General features: G+C 40.6%; 1 protein-coding gene across 1 annotated transcript in view; it reads left to right on the top strand.

Annotated features, from left to right (window-relative positions):
• Positions 1-355: 355 nt before the first annotated feature.
• Positions 356-14,100, top strand: part of SKAP1 (src kinase associated phosphoprotein 1) — a 292,418-nt gene continuing 278,673 nt past the window's right edge. The window contains exon 1 of the mRNA XM_040245595.1: positions 356-504. Coding sequence (XP_040101529.1) covers positions 456-504 — 49 coding nt within the window. The 5' untranslated portion in view covers positions 356-455. The remainder of the gene's footprint in view (positions 505-14,100) is intronic.

The raw sequence follows: 14,100 nt of genomic DNA, 5'->3' as shown, positions 1-14,100 counted from the left end.
TCTGCCCTGGTTTTCCGGGCTTAGACTCGCGAACTGGGTCGGAATGACTGCGGCCCGGCTTGGCGGGGACTGACCCTGTCCTCGGATTCCACCTCCTCCTCGCGCCTCATCTCGGCCCCACGGTGGCTTCTCCACCTGCCGGCGAGGCCCGCGGTCCGGAGCTTAGAGTGGGGAGCACCCGGGGGCGAGGTGCCTGGAGTCGTGTCGTCTCTGTTTTGACAGGGAATGGGGGCCGCCGGGCGGGCACCTCCTCCCTGGGGCGCGGGCTTAGGGTCGCGGGCCCCGCGCACAGGTGTCGCCGCCGCCCAGGCGCCCCGCCCGCCGCGCGCCGCTTCCTGAGCGCGCCCCGCCCTGCGGCTCGGCCCCGCGGCGCCGGCGACTGAGGGCCAGGTGCCGCCGCAGCCGCCCGCCCGCCCGCCAGTCCGCCCGTCCGGCCCTCTCCCGCCGCCCGCCACATGCAGGCCGCCGCCGCCCTCCCCGAGGAGATCCGTTGGCTCCTGGAAGGTAACGCCCCGCTGGCCCGGGCGCCGCCGAGCCCGCCGGGAGTCGCACGTGCCGAGCCGGCGGCAGCCGAGACGCCAGCGGCTGCCAAGGCCGGCCTTCCCCGTCGGCTCCCTCCCGCCTTCTAGAACCTCGAGGCTGCTGCCGGAGTCCTGACTCTGCAGAGCCAGCTGTTCACCCCTCGCTCAGGGGTCCCTTTCACTCCCAGTTAACACGTTTTCTTTTCCCTCAAGGCGTCTCCACCTCTCACTTAGCCTCCCGGCTTCTCAGCAAGTTCTGGCCGGGTTCAAGGTCCCCGGGCCGCCGTGGCTGGCCTTCGACCTGTCCCTTTCTCTTCAGGACGCCCTGCGTCTGTGGGTTACGCGCTGGCCCCTCTCCAGCCCTGACTCTGTCCCTTCACAGGGAACCCTGACCTTCGTGCTTAGAGCTCCCCACGGTCTCGGGGCGGTTAGGGCTCATGGGCTCCTGTCGGCCAAGGCCTGGACACCCAGACCTCAGGCCCCCTTCACCCGCCCGCAGACTCCCTCTTGCCCCGGGGCGGTCGGATCCCAGTGTTACATCTCTTCCCTTTCTAGAAGTGCCCCATTGCGGTGTGTTCACCCTCAAACCGTAGAGCCCATCAGTCCTGCTAAGAGTTAAGGCCATACTCCCTAACACTCAACACATCCCGCTGTAACACTCCAGAGACACTTTTTGCTAATGGGCAAGATCTGCTTGCCTCCCACTTTTCCTGGTGAAAAAGTATTAATAATTTGCTTTTCCTGTAACCGACCTTCCTGGAAGGATGGGGACCTGGACTCTGTGTTTGCATAAGGGTCCCAGGAGGAAATTGTTCAGAATTAAGCCTTTTGGCATCGAGGTGACATTTTTGACACATACCTAACAGATGGCCTGTTTTCGGCAGGTCATAGTTTTGGCAAGCAGTATTTTTTTTTCTCTTCAGTTCCTCTCAATTTAATTGGTTTTATATCTCCATTACCATGTTATCTTGGTATAAATGCCTCCTAATCAAATATTTGGCAAGTCTTTTCAGTCTGTTTGTAGTGCTGTTTCCATTCTGGGTTGCTTCCATAAAAGCTGTCAACTACGTGTTTCTTATGAGGTGAAGTTTCCAAAATTTATTTTGCTTGCAACCTGAGTGAATCTAAATTTTCCGAATAGAAGAGTATTTGTGGGGTAAAAGAGCATCATCTGGATGTCTAGAAGGAACCCAGCCTTTCCACCTGCTGTTGGCTCAGTAATTCCAAATATAAAGAGAGTCTGTACTGTGTCTGGTTTCCAGGAGAGAAGGAACTGTGGCAAAAAGTTTCATTCTGCCTTGCAGTTAAAGATATAAACAGATTCTTTTTATTGATATCTGTCATTTGTTGAGAGGAAACCTGTTTTACAAACTAGTTAAACTATACTTAGATTTTGTTTACAGCCTTGATAGAAAATTCCTTTTTATTTTCAGAGACTTACAATGACATCCACTCCTTCAGCATTTTTGATGTGCAGTTCTTTATTGTTCAAAACTGACACTTTGGTAAACAACTCATTTCTGCACCTGCCACCTTCCTTTAGTTTAGATTATTTTCTTGTTAGCTGACTGTTTTTAATTGAAGTCTTCAGATCTCCTCCTAAAGCAGAACCTTTGTTTGCTGACAAGTAGAGCAGAGTATGAATGGAGATTAATTGCATGTCACATACTTCTGTATCAAACTTGCTGTGTCTTAACAATCTCTGTTGGTGCTCGGGTCTTTGGAATATATAGAACAATCCAAGATTAAATTCTAAGGAGCTATGCTGGTTAATGTATTATTTTAAGGCTCCCCTTTTTTAAAAAGTATGTAATTAGAGTCTGAATCTGAAGTAGAGAAAAAAAATGTGAAAGTGGAATTCAACCAATAATTCTATTGAAAAATGTTTGAAGAATATACTTTTGAAAGGTTTGTGTAATCATAGCAACATATTGGTTGTAGGTTTTGTTTTTTATGGAACACACTCTCTGTTGTAGACCAACAGAATTATTCACTGTACTACAAATAGTTTGTAAATATTAGAAACCCATAATGGCTATCAATTTATCATCTGTTGCTGTTTGTCTTCCCCCACCCACCCCCCCACACACTTTTTAAGGTTAACTGCTGACAATTAGAAAATATGTAGGTCCTGATCTCTATATTGTCAACTCAGTGGAGGGAGTCATAGGGTGAGAGTGCTGCCACTTCAATGCTGCCACAGGCTGTGGGGGTGGAGTTTCCACAATGAATTACTACTTTCATAAACCAAGGCATAAGCATTTGCACAGTGATTTAATGCTGGCCATCACAGCCATAACTTTAGCATTTATTTATTTATAACTACAAGAGCATAAATGACAGGGGCGTTTTTTGACATAATGTGTGTGCTTTGAAAAATAAGATATGCAAAGCATTATGAAGGGTTTATGCCAGATTTTGCATAATGAAGAAGGGAACAGAAATGCTGAAGGTCTAAAATTAATTTTGTTTAAGGATTAAAATTTTACACATTTGACCAAGAAACTCCACTCCTAGGAATCTATGTTAATGAAAGTAAAGAACATGAAGTATATATTTTTGTTTGTTTGTTTTAGTCGCTAAGTTGTGTTCAACTCTATGGACTGTATAGCTCATCAGGCTCCAGAATTCTGGAGTGGGTTGCCATTTCCTTCTCCCGGGGATCTTCCTGACTCAGGGATCATACCTGATTCTTCTGCATTGGCAGGTGGATTCTGAGTCACCTGGGAAGCCCGAGTATATGTATCAGGATGCATAGTAAGTGGCTATGAGTTGGGAGAAGTCAGGCGATGATATCTTGTGGAATCATCCATCTTATGGAATATTTTGTAACCATTAAAAAGGGTGAGGTGGATCTTTATATATTGTCTTAGGAAGTGTTGGTAACATATTTTTGAGACTAAAAAGCAAGATGCACAACAGTATAAATAACATACCATTTTTGTTTGAAAACAACCTCACCAAAAAAAAATACCCCATAATATTTGTGTAAGCCTAAGAAAGAGTAAGAAAGAATATACACCAAGCTCCCAAATTGGTTGTCTAGGGAGGGGAAAGAGAAGGTTGGGGAGAGAGAGGTTATTACTTTTATTTCATACATCTTCATATTGTTTGAATCGTGACAATGACCATGTATTACTTTTGTAATCAGGGTAAAACAACCAGTAAGGCTATTTAAAAGGAAAAGGAACAAAGGACAAATAGAAGCTTGGAGAGGTCAGAGTTCCAAAGGACCATTAACCAGTATTGTGATTATGCTTTTTTGTTTTTAGTACTAGAGATATGTGAAAGGTGGGGATCCCCCCCACTTTTTTTAGTGCTTTCTTGGATTTTGGGCAAATATTAAAGCAGTGAGAGATTTCTAGAGTAACTCAGGAACCATCTTCCTCAGATTCTGTCAGGCTCTCATATAGAAATAGTAACTAGTCCATTTCAGCAATTAAGTGCCTTATAGATAAGTAAAGTGAAGGACATTTACTGCCTTATTGAAAGAGGAAGAAATATTCAGGTCTATTTTCAAATAATCAGGCTTCAGGAGTAGAAGTTATCATTTTGTTTTTGTGCTGTGATAACCACACTGGAAACAGAAACAATGGCGTGCTGACAGTTTACATAGTCTTTGTTTCACAGATACAAACATAATCAGTTTCTTCCTTGTCTTTCTACTATCACTTTTGAAGTCAGCAGCACAAGAGGCAGCTGTAAAGGAAATAGAATAAATATTTCTTTAGTTCATAATTTGTCCTGTGTGATGGAATGGAGCTTACTGAGTTTAATAGGTAATAAGTATCTACAAGGTACCTAAATCCTGCTCAAACATGGATTAGAGCCAAAATAACATCCACAATTCAGCTGCATTTAGTAGCAATTGTTGCATTAATGCTGATTCTGACATGCCTATAGTTACTTGTTTTAAACTTTCTTGGAAAGAAGTCATTAATCATTTCATTCCAGGTTGTTCTCCAGTTTTGTACTGGTCGATGTAGCCAACCATAAAATCTTTTTCAATATGGTAAAATTCCAACTCTGTGGAACTCGCAGGAGTGAGTTGTGCTGGATAGCTGAAGATGTTCTCTTTAAGCATTATTTTTATTATAAACAGTTGTGATCAAATTTTTTCTCAGATTCTATAGAAACTTCTCACACTTCCTCAACCAGTCTGCATTCAAGACGACCTCCTCTGAACACTTTAAGTCTGAGTTGTTACAGTGAATATCAATTATCATACTGTATAGAGATATATTAAGTTATTTAGAGATGTTTTTTGCCATAATTGCCACTGGACTGCTTTGTGAATGTCTGTGTCTGTTTTATGTTTTAATTTTTTGTCATTGTTTCCTATAGTTAGACCAGGCCTATCACTTTGTACTGTTCTCAGTGTATCGGTATCCCCAATGCTCTAGAAACATTAGATAATTAAGTTCATTGGAATTAAGATATGTGTAAAAGAAAATATAAAGGTCTCTCTTGATGAACATGGTACCCAAACTTTAGGTCTGCATGTTGCGACTTATACATTGGCTGCTCATAGTTTTTTTTGCTTAATTTTTTAATACTGGGTTGTCTTCTGGATAAATGGCGGTATTGTTTGGCTAAATTCTGAAATGTATGTGACCATACTTCCATTTCTTTCTTTTTTTTTAACTAATTTTTTTTTTTTTTTTGGCTGTGTGAGCCCTTCATTTGTGATGCTCAGGCTCTCTAGCTGTGGGGCACAGGCTTGGTTGTCCTGCTGCACATGGGATGCTAGTTCCCCAGCCACGGATTGAACCCACATCCCCTGTGTTGGAAGGCAGATTCTTAACCCCTGGACCACCAGAGAAGTCCCTTATTTCTTTTTCATGCTAAATTTTTTGGTTATAAAAATAGTATTGCTCATGTAGAAGATTTAGAAAACAGTCACCCATAGTCAACAACTGTTAAATTTCCATGCATATTTTTCAGTTTTTATTATTTGTACAGACTTTAAAAGTTGGGACATATTGTGTGTATAGTTTTGTATACTGATTTTTCCACTTACTTTTTTTCACTTGCTATGGTCACCTGAGCATCTTCTTAGATCACTCACGTTCTTTTTTTTTCCTTGTGAGTAATTTTAAAGTTATACATCCTGGTTTTATTCCACTGATAGTTTTACCCTTATAGCTAAAAAAAAACAAACAAAATGAACCATGTCCCTTTGATTAGCAATGTTAAGAATGAAACAGTATCTTCTACTCTTTCCTCCAATGTGAAATGTGAAATGGCTTATATAATCTGAGATTTTAGATTCAGAATTATTAATGTTTTTATTGTGTATATTAGGTTATAAGAATTATTTTGATATTTGCATAATATTTAAAACCATAGCTATAATGATTTTTTGGATAGTTTATATTTAATGAAATACAATGATATTTTTGTTTAACTTGTTCCTTGCATACTTTTTGTACCATGGCTTTTTCATTCTTGAGCTCTTTATCTCTTAGATATTTAGACTTTGCTAGAAGGGTAACCATGGCCATATGTAGCTATTTAAATTATCTGAAATTAAATAAAACCAAAGAAAATCTGTTCCTCAGTTATGTTAGCTACGTTTCAGCTACTCAGTAGCCACAGTGGCTGCTGTATCGGGTAGTGCAGAAAGTCCTAGTAGATGACGATTGAGACTGTGATGCTGAGTGGATTTTTCAGGAAGGGGACTTTCATACTACACTTACTGAGTGCCTCTGAGTTTGAGTATGTGTCTGTCTAGTTTCATATAAACTTAGCTGTGGGGATAAGGTTCTAGGATCAATTCCTTTCTCTTTCTCTCAACTTAACCTCTCAAATTTTTACCCATATCTCCTGGTCTTCAATTTTCTGGAGGAGAAGTCTGATGCCAACCTGATGTATTTATTTTATAACCCATCCCTCCCACTGCCTGGCCTGCATGTTTATAGGATATTTTTCTTTGCTCTCAAAAATGTCACTGGATAATTTCAAAGTTAGACTTTTTGAATATTTTTGCCTGATATGTAATGAACCCTTTTGATCTATAGTCTTAAGGTCTTTAACATGAGAAAGTTTTTTCTATTGTCATTGCTTTTATTCTGTTATACTAAGGTTTATATTGTAAATATATTGAGCCCCGATTTATTCTCTGTGTTTCATCTCTTTTATTGTCTCATCTGTCACTGATTGTGGTTTTAAATTCAGCATTTATTTATTTTAAAAAATTTCCATGTGTTCTTTCCACACCATTCATTGTTTTGTTTTCATTATATCTGTAAATCTGGCTTATAGACATAATGACATTTTGGATGTTGTTGGAAATATGAAAGAAAATTTTTAAACATTTCTGTTCTTTAATAATAAGGCTACTTCAGAGGGAGACATTTTCTCTAGTTCTTCAAGATATTTTTCTTTTTGAAGGTTAATATTTTCTCATAGCTCCTGTATATTTTCTTTGTGGTAAGTTTTGTTGTTTTGTTCAGTTTCTCAGTCATGTCCAACTCTGTGCAACCCCATGGACTGAAGCATGCTAGGCTTTCCTGTCCTTCACCATCTCCTGGAGTTTGCTCAGACTCATGGGCATTGAATTGGTGATGCCATCCAACCATCTTGTCCTCTGTCGTCTCCTTGTCCTCCTGCCTTTGCTCTTTCCTAGCATCAGGGTCTTTTCCAGTGAGTCAGCTGTTCTCATCAGGAGGCCAAAGGACTGGAGCTTCAGCTTCAGCCTCAGTCCTTCCAATAAATATTCAGGGTTGATTTCCTTTTAGGATTGACTGGTTTGATCTCCTTGCTGACCAAGGACTCTCAAGAGTCTTCTCCAGCACCACAGTCAGAAAGCATCTATTCAATGCTCACCATCTGAGCCATCAGGGAAGCCCATGCCAGCTCTTAGTTGTATGCAAACTCTTAGTTGCAGCATGTGGGATCTAGTTCCCTGATTAGGGATTGAATCCAGGCCCCCTGTATTGGGAGCACAGTCTTAGCCACTGGACCACCAGAGAAGTTCCCATCTCATTGAATTTATGAGAAATAAAGGACTAAATATTTGAAAAGAAGTTAGAATAATATCTAGAATGTATTATATACCATATGTTTGATAAATAAGATTTTAAAAAAGTTTTTTTCTTTGAGGAAGTCCTGTTGATCTCTCTTCTTGCAACTGCTTCACCCCAGGAAAACTTATAGGCCTTTTGCTTGGGTCAGTGTTTCATCCTTGCTCCTCCAAATTAGAGGAGGTTTGTAGGGGTTCTTTCAGGATGTTCTTCATTTCCTTCCTTAGATCAGAACTTTTTGGAGGAAGGAAAGAGGAAGTTAGCTTCCTTGCTAACTTAAGAAAGACCTGTGTTCCTTACCTTGTTATATAGAATGCTTTAATGCATGTGTGTTTCTGTAAATAGTATTTTTGCATTATTTCTCAATTGAAAAAAAAAGATTCAATCTTTCCCTTCTCCCCTTCTGTTTTAATAAACAGAATTTTTTTTAATTGGTAGAAATATTTTAGCTTCATTATGGGTATGTCCTAGATGTTAGCTGGGCTGCCCAGGCCTTTTGAACTCTGTGCTGTGTATGTTTAGTCGCTCAGTCATGTCCAACTCTTGCAACCCCATAGACTGAGGCCTGCCAGGCTCCTCTGTCCATGGTATTCTCCAAGCAAGAATACTGGAGTGGGTTTTCATTTCCTTCTCCAGGAGATCTTCCCGACCCAGGGATTGAATGCAGGTCTCCTGCATAGAAGTCAGACTGTTTACCAACTGATCTACGAGGGAGTTCAGAACTCTAGGCAAGATCTATTCCTCATGGTGGAAGCCCAAATATCTCCTCAAAATCTGAAGAATTCTCAAGGGGTGTGCATTCTCAAGGTTACCTTTCCTTCCAGGTTCCCCTGCTTCCCTGGCTCCCAAATGGGGTGGTTTTGTCCCTCAGGGGGCATTTGGCAACACTTGGAGACATTTTTGTTGTTGTTGTCACAACTAGGGAAGGTGCTATTGGTACCTAATGGGTAGAGGCCAGTGATGCTGTTCAACTTCCTGCAATGCACTGGACAACCCTACAGCAAAGAATTATCGAGCCCCAAATGTCAGTAGCAGAGAAGGCAATGGCACCCCACTCCAGTACTCTTGCCTGGAAAATCCCATGGACGGAGGAGCCTGGTAGGCCGCAGTCCATGGGGTCACTAAGAGTCGGACACGACTGAGCAACTTCACTTTCACTTTTCACTTTCATGCATTGGAGAAGGAAATGGCAGCCCACTCCCGTGTTCTTGCCTGGAGAATCCCAGGGACGGGGGAGCCTGGTGGGCTACCGTCTGTGGGGTTGCACAAGTTGGACACGACTGAAGTGACTTAGCAGCAGCAAATGTCAGTAGTGCCAAGGTTGAGAAACTATGGCCGTGACATATATCCTTGTCTTCAATTTCCACAAAGGCCTGTCCACACGAAGTCCCTGTGAGTGTCGAAAACATCACTGTAGAGGCAGGGGGTAGAGGGAGAGGGAGGAAGGGTTTCCACGGCAGTTATGCAAAATATTTCATATTGAATATTAGGCATTCCTGTTCCTAAACTCCCTTTTGCTAATCCAGTCATGAGACAGTGCCCTCTGGCCTTTCCCCTGACGTAGTTCTCAGCCTTATGCTTTCTCACTGGCACTTTCTCCCTGTAGCCTGTCTGGAGCAAAACAAACAAAAAAGAGTTTTTTTTCTCTTGCCACACAGAAAGGTAGTTTCACCAAAGGTAGTTTATTGGTTTAAGCTCCCACCAACACCCCCACACAAAGAGAAACAGGTTACTTTGCCAAACAATGGTGATTCTCTTCCTAAGAGGAATTCTAATGCTATTAAGAGAATAACGTTTTTACCTCATTATATAAGTGTAATACTTAAACAATTTTTAATCACTTTAAGTATAGAAAAAATAAGATAAGTTTCAAGTTCTACCATCATCAGAGAATCTTAACATATTGACATAACTATAATAGATCTAATTTTTCACATTATGAACCATTACACTGTACAAAAATCCTATAGTTTCTGCTACATTTATTCATATTTATTTCCCCTGTGTTTCCAAGTTCACTGCTTGCTTTTCTGGTTTACCAGTGTTGCATTATAGGTTAGGTGATTATAACAGATGGCTTTTCAGGTTTGGAGTCTTTGAGTTCCACTGTTTAATTTTACTATCCAGTTTTTACATGGAAGATAGGACAGATGTAGGCTCAGAAACAGAGTGGTCTTAGTATCCAGAGAGCAAGCTTTCCTGAAAGCTTATGGCTTTGAAAAAATTATTTATGAATTATGTAAATTTCATCTAGGATCTCCTTCTAACATTGTTGATATTCTAATATTAGTATGTTATGAGAGAAATAAACTTTTTATTCACATAATAGGAGCTTGACTAAAATGTATCCAATGGCACATATTTATACATACTTACACCAATGTGATAGTTAAGTTGGAATTAATTAAGGTACTGTATATTATAAATCAAATATGAGAAGTGTCCTGGGTACTTAGAAAGTTATAGACAATCTCTCTTTACTGTATTGTAATAAATTTCCTTAAAATCACCCTCCCTTTAAAATAAATTTTCCTTTTTGATAGTTCTTTGTGTGAGCCTCTTCATCCATTGATCCCTCCCCTCTTCCTTTCTTCCTTCCCAGTACTTTATTAAGGTGTGATTAATGTATATAAAATGCACTAGTGTTAAGTGTTACAACTGGATGACTTTCATATATATATATATATATATATACCTGTGTGACTACAACTCACATCAAGACATAAACATTTCCATCTCCCAATAAAGTTCCTTTTCAGTTCTGGAATTTCATAACTCAGTATGACCTCTTTTGTGTCTGTCCTCAATATAATGTTTTTGAGATTCATCCATGTTGTTCTGTGTATCATTTATCTATCCTTTTGCTAAGTAGTAATCCATTGTGTGACTGTTCCATTGTTTGCTTATTCATTTTTCTTCTGATGAACAATGGATTGTTCAGTTTTGGGTTACTATGATTATAACTGCTATGAGAATTCTTGTATAACTTTTTTTGTAGCATAAACAGTCATTTCTCCTGAATAAAGATCTAGGAGTGGAATTCCTGGGTCTTATGGTATGAATACATTTAATTTTATTGGAAACCAGTTTCCCAAAGGGATCGTAACCTCTTTTACATTCCCACCAACAGTATATGAGAATTATAGTTACTCCATTTCCTCACAAACTCTTGATGTTGTATTCTTTATTTTTAGGTATTCTGGTAGGTGTTATGGTCCATGTATTTTTTAATTACAAAAATAACTTATGAATATATTTTTGCTGTAGAATATTTGTACAACATAGAAGAATATAGATTACTTGACCTAGCCACAGCAATCAGAGAAGAAAAATAGGTATCCAAATTGGAAGGGAAGAGGCAAAATTGTCATTATATGCAGATGAGATGATATTATATATAGAAGATCCTAAAGACTCCACACTAAAACTATTGGAACTAATAAGTGAATTCAGCAAGGTTGCAGGTTACAAGATTAATATACAGAAATCTTTTGCATTTCTTTATACTAACAATGAACTATGAGAAAGTGAAAGAACAATCCCATTTAATACTGTGTCCAGGGACTTCCCTGGTGGTACAGTGGATAGGAATCTGCCTGCCAGTGCAGAGGACATGAGTTCAATCCCTGGTTCAGGAAGATTCCACATGAGCACCTAAGCCCATGCACTGTAACTTCTGAGCCCACACCCTAGAGCCTGTGAGCCACAACTACTAAAGCCCATGTACTCCAGGGCCCATGAGCTGCAAATACTGAGCCTGTGTGCTCTAACTACTGAGGCCTCTGTGTCCTAGAGCCACACACTGCAGCTGCTGAGCCTGCGTGCTGCAACCACTGAAGCCCGCATACCTGGAGCCTATGCTCTACAACAGGAGAGGCCACCACAATGAGAAGCAACTAGAGAAAGCCCATGCACAGCAATGCAGACCCAGTGCAACCAAAAAATTTTTTTAATGAATTAAAAAAATTGTGTACAAAAAATAGCTAAGAATAAACCTAATCAAGGAGGTAAAAGACCTATGTGCTAAGAACTATAAAACATAGGTAAAAGAAATTGAAACTGATTCAAAGAAATGGAAAGACATCCCATGACCTTTGATTGGAAGAATTAATATTGTTAAAATGGCCATGCTACCCAAAGCAACATACAGTTTCAGTGCAGTCCCTATCAAACTATCCATGACATTTTTCACACATTTAGAACAAATAATCCAAATGTATATGGAATCATAAAAGACCCAGAATTTCCAAAGCAATCCTGAGGAAAATGAACAAAGCTGGAGGCATTAACCCTCCCAGACCTCAGACAATATTCAAAGCTACAGTAATCAAAACAGTGTGGTATTGGCACAAAAACAGACATATAGATCAACGGAACAGAATAGAGAGCCCAGAAATAAACACATACTCAGTTCAGTTCAGTTCAGTCGCTCAGTCGTGTCCGACTCTTTGTGACCCCGTGAATCGCAGCACGCCAGGCATCCCTGCCCATCACCAACTCCCAGAGTTCACTCAGACTCACGTCCATCAAGTCAGTCATGCCATCCAGCCATCTCATCCTCGGTCGTCCCCTTCTCCTCCTGCCCCCAATCCCTCCCAGCATCAAAGTCTTTTCCAATGAGTCTACTCTTCGCATGAGGTGGCCGAAGTACTGGAGTTTCAGCTTTAGCATCGTTCCCTCCAAAGAAATCCCAGGGCTGATCTCCTTCAGAATGGACTGGTTGGATCTCCTTACAGTCCATGGGACTCTCAAGAGTCTTCTCCAACACCACAGTTCAAAAGCATCAATTCTTTGGCGCTCAGCCTTCTTCACAGTCCAACTCTCACATCCATACATGACCACTGGAAAAACCATAGCCTTGACTAGATGGACCTTAGTCGGCAAAGTAATGTCTCTGCTTTTCAACATGCTATCTAGGTTGGTCGTAACTTTTCTTCCAAGGAGTAAGCGTCTTTTAATTTCATGGCTGCAGTCACCATCTGCAGTGATTTTGGAGCCCACCAAAATAAAGTCTGACACTGTTTCCACTGTTTCCCCATCTATTTCCCATGAAGTGATGGGACCAGATGCCATGATCTTCGTTTTCTGAATGTTGAGCTTTAAGCCAACTTTTTCACTCTCCACTTTCACTTTCATCAATACGGTCAATTAATCTTTAACTAATGAGGCAAGAATATACATTGGAGAAAAGACAATCTCTTCAGCAAGTGGTGTTGGGAAAGCTGGGCAGCCTCAAGTAAATCAATAAAGTTAGAATACTCCCTCACATCATATACACACATAAGAAAAACCTCAAAATGGCTTAAAGACTTAAATATAAGACATGACATCATAGGACTCCTAGGAGAGAATATAGGCAAAAGATTTTCTGCAACTGCTGAGCCTGTGTGCTGCAACCACTGAAGCCTGCTACAATTCTGACATGAATTGCGGCAATATTTTCTTAGTTCTTTCTCCCAAAGCAATAGAAATAAAAGCAAAAACAAATGGGTCCTAATCAAACTTATAAGCATTTGCACAGCAAAGGAAACTGTAAACAAAACAAAAAGCCTACAAAAATATTTGCAAATTATGTGACCAACAAGGACTTAATTTCCAAAATACACAAACAGCTCATACAGCTCAGTGTCAGAAAAACAAACAATCCAATTGAAAAATGGCAGAAGAACTTAACAGGCATTTCTCCAAAGACATCCAGATGGCCAAGAGGCACATGAAATGATGCTCAATATTGCTAATTGTTGTTGTTTAGTCTCTAAGTTGTGTCCAACTCTTTGCGACCCCATGGACTATAGCCCACCAGGGTCCCCTGTCCATGAGATTTCCCGGGCAAGAATAAACTGGAATGGGTTGCCATTTCCTTCTCCAGGGGATCTTCCCAATCCAGGGACCAAACCTGTGTCTCCTGCATTGGCGAGTGTATTCTTTACTGCTGAGCCACCAGGAAAGCCCGCTAATTATTAGAGAAATGCAAATCGAAACTACAGTGAGCTATCACCTCACACCAGTTAGAATGGCTATCACTAAAAAGTCTACAATAAATATAGGAGAGAATGTGGAAAAAAGGAAACCTTCCTACATTGTAGGTGGGAACGTAAATTGGTGTGGTCACTGTGGGAAACAATATAGAGGCTCCTAAGAAACTAAAAATAGAACTACCATATGATCCAGCAATCCCACTCCGAGGCATATATCTAGAAAAGACGAAAGCTCTGATTTGAGAAGATATATGCAACCCAGTGTTCATAGCAGCACAATTTATAATAGCCAAGAGATAGTAGCAACTAAAGTGTCCACTGACAGTTGAATGGATAAAGAAGATGTGATATGTATATATATCACATTACTCAGACATAAAAATAATGAAATAGGGACTTCCCTGGTGGTCCAGTGGCTAAGACTCTGAGCTCCCAATGCAGGGGACCCAAATTCAATCCCTGGTCAGGGAACAAGATCTCACATGTTGCAACTAAGACCTGGTGTGGCCAAATAAATAAATATTTAAAAAATAATAAAATATTGCCATTTGCAGCAACATGAATGGACTCAGAGAT

The sequence above is a fragment of the Oryx dammah genome, unplaced genomic scaffold, assembly GCF_014754425.2.
Source record: "Oryx dammah isolate SB20612 unplaced genomic scaffold, SCBI_Odam_1.1 HiC_scaffold_8, whole genome shotgun sequence".
NCBI classification, from domain to species: Eukaryota; Metazoa; Chordata; class Mammalia; order Artiodactyla; family Bovidae; genus Oryx; species Oryx dammah.
This window is presented reverse-complemented; position numbering and strand designations above follow the sequence as displayed.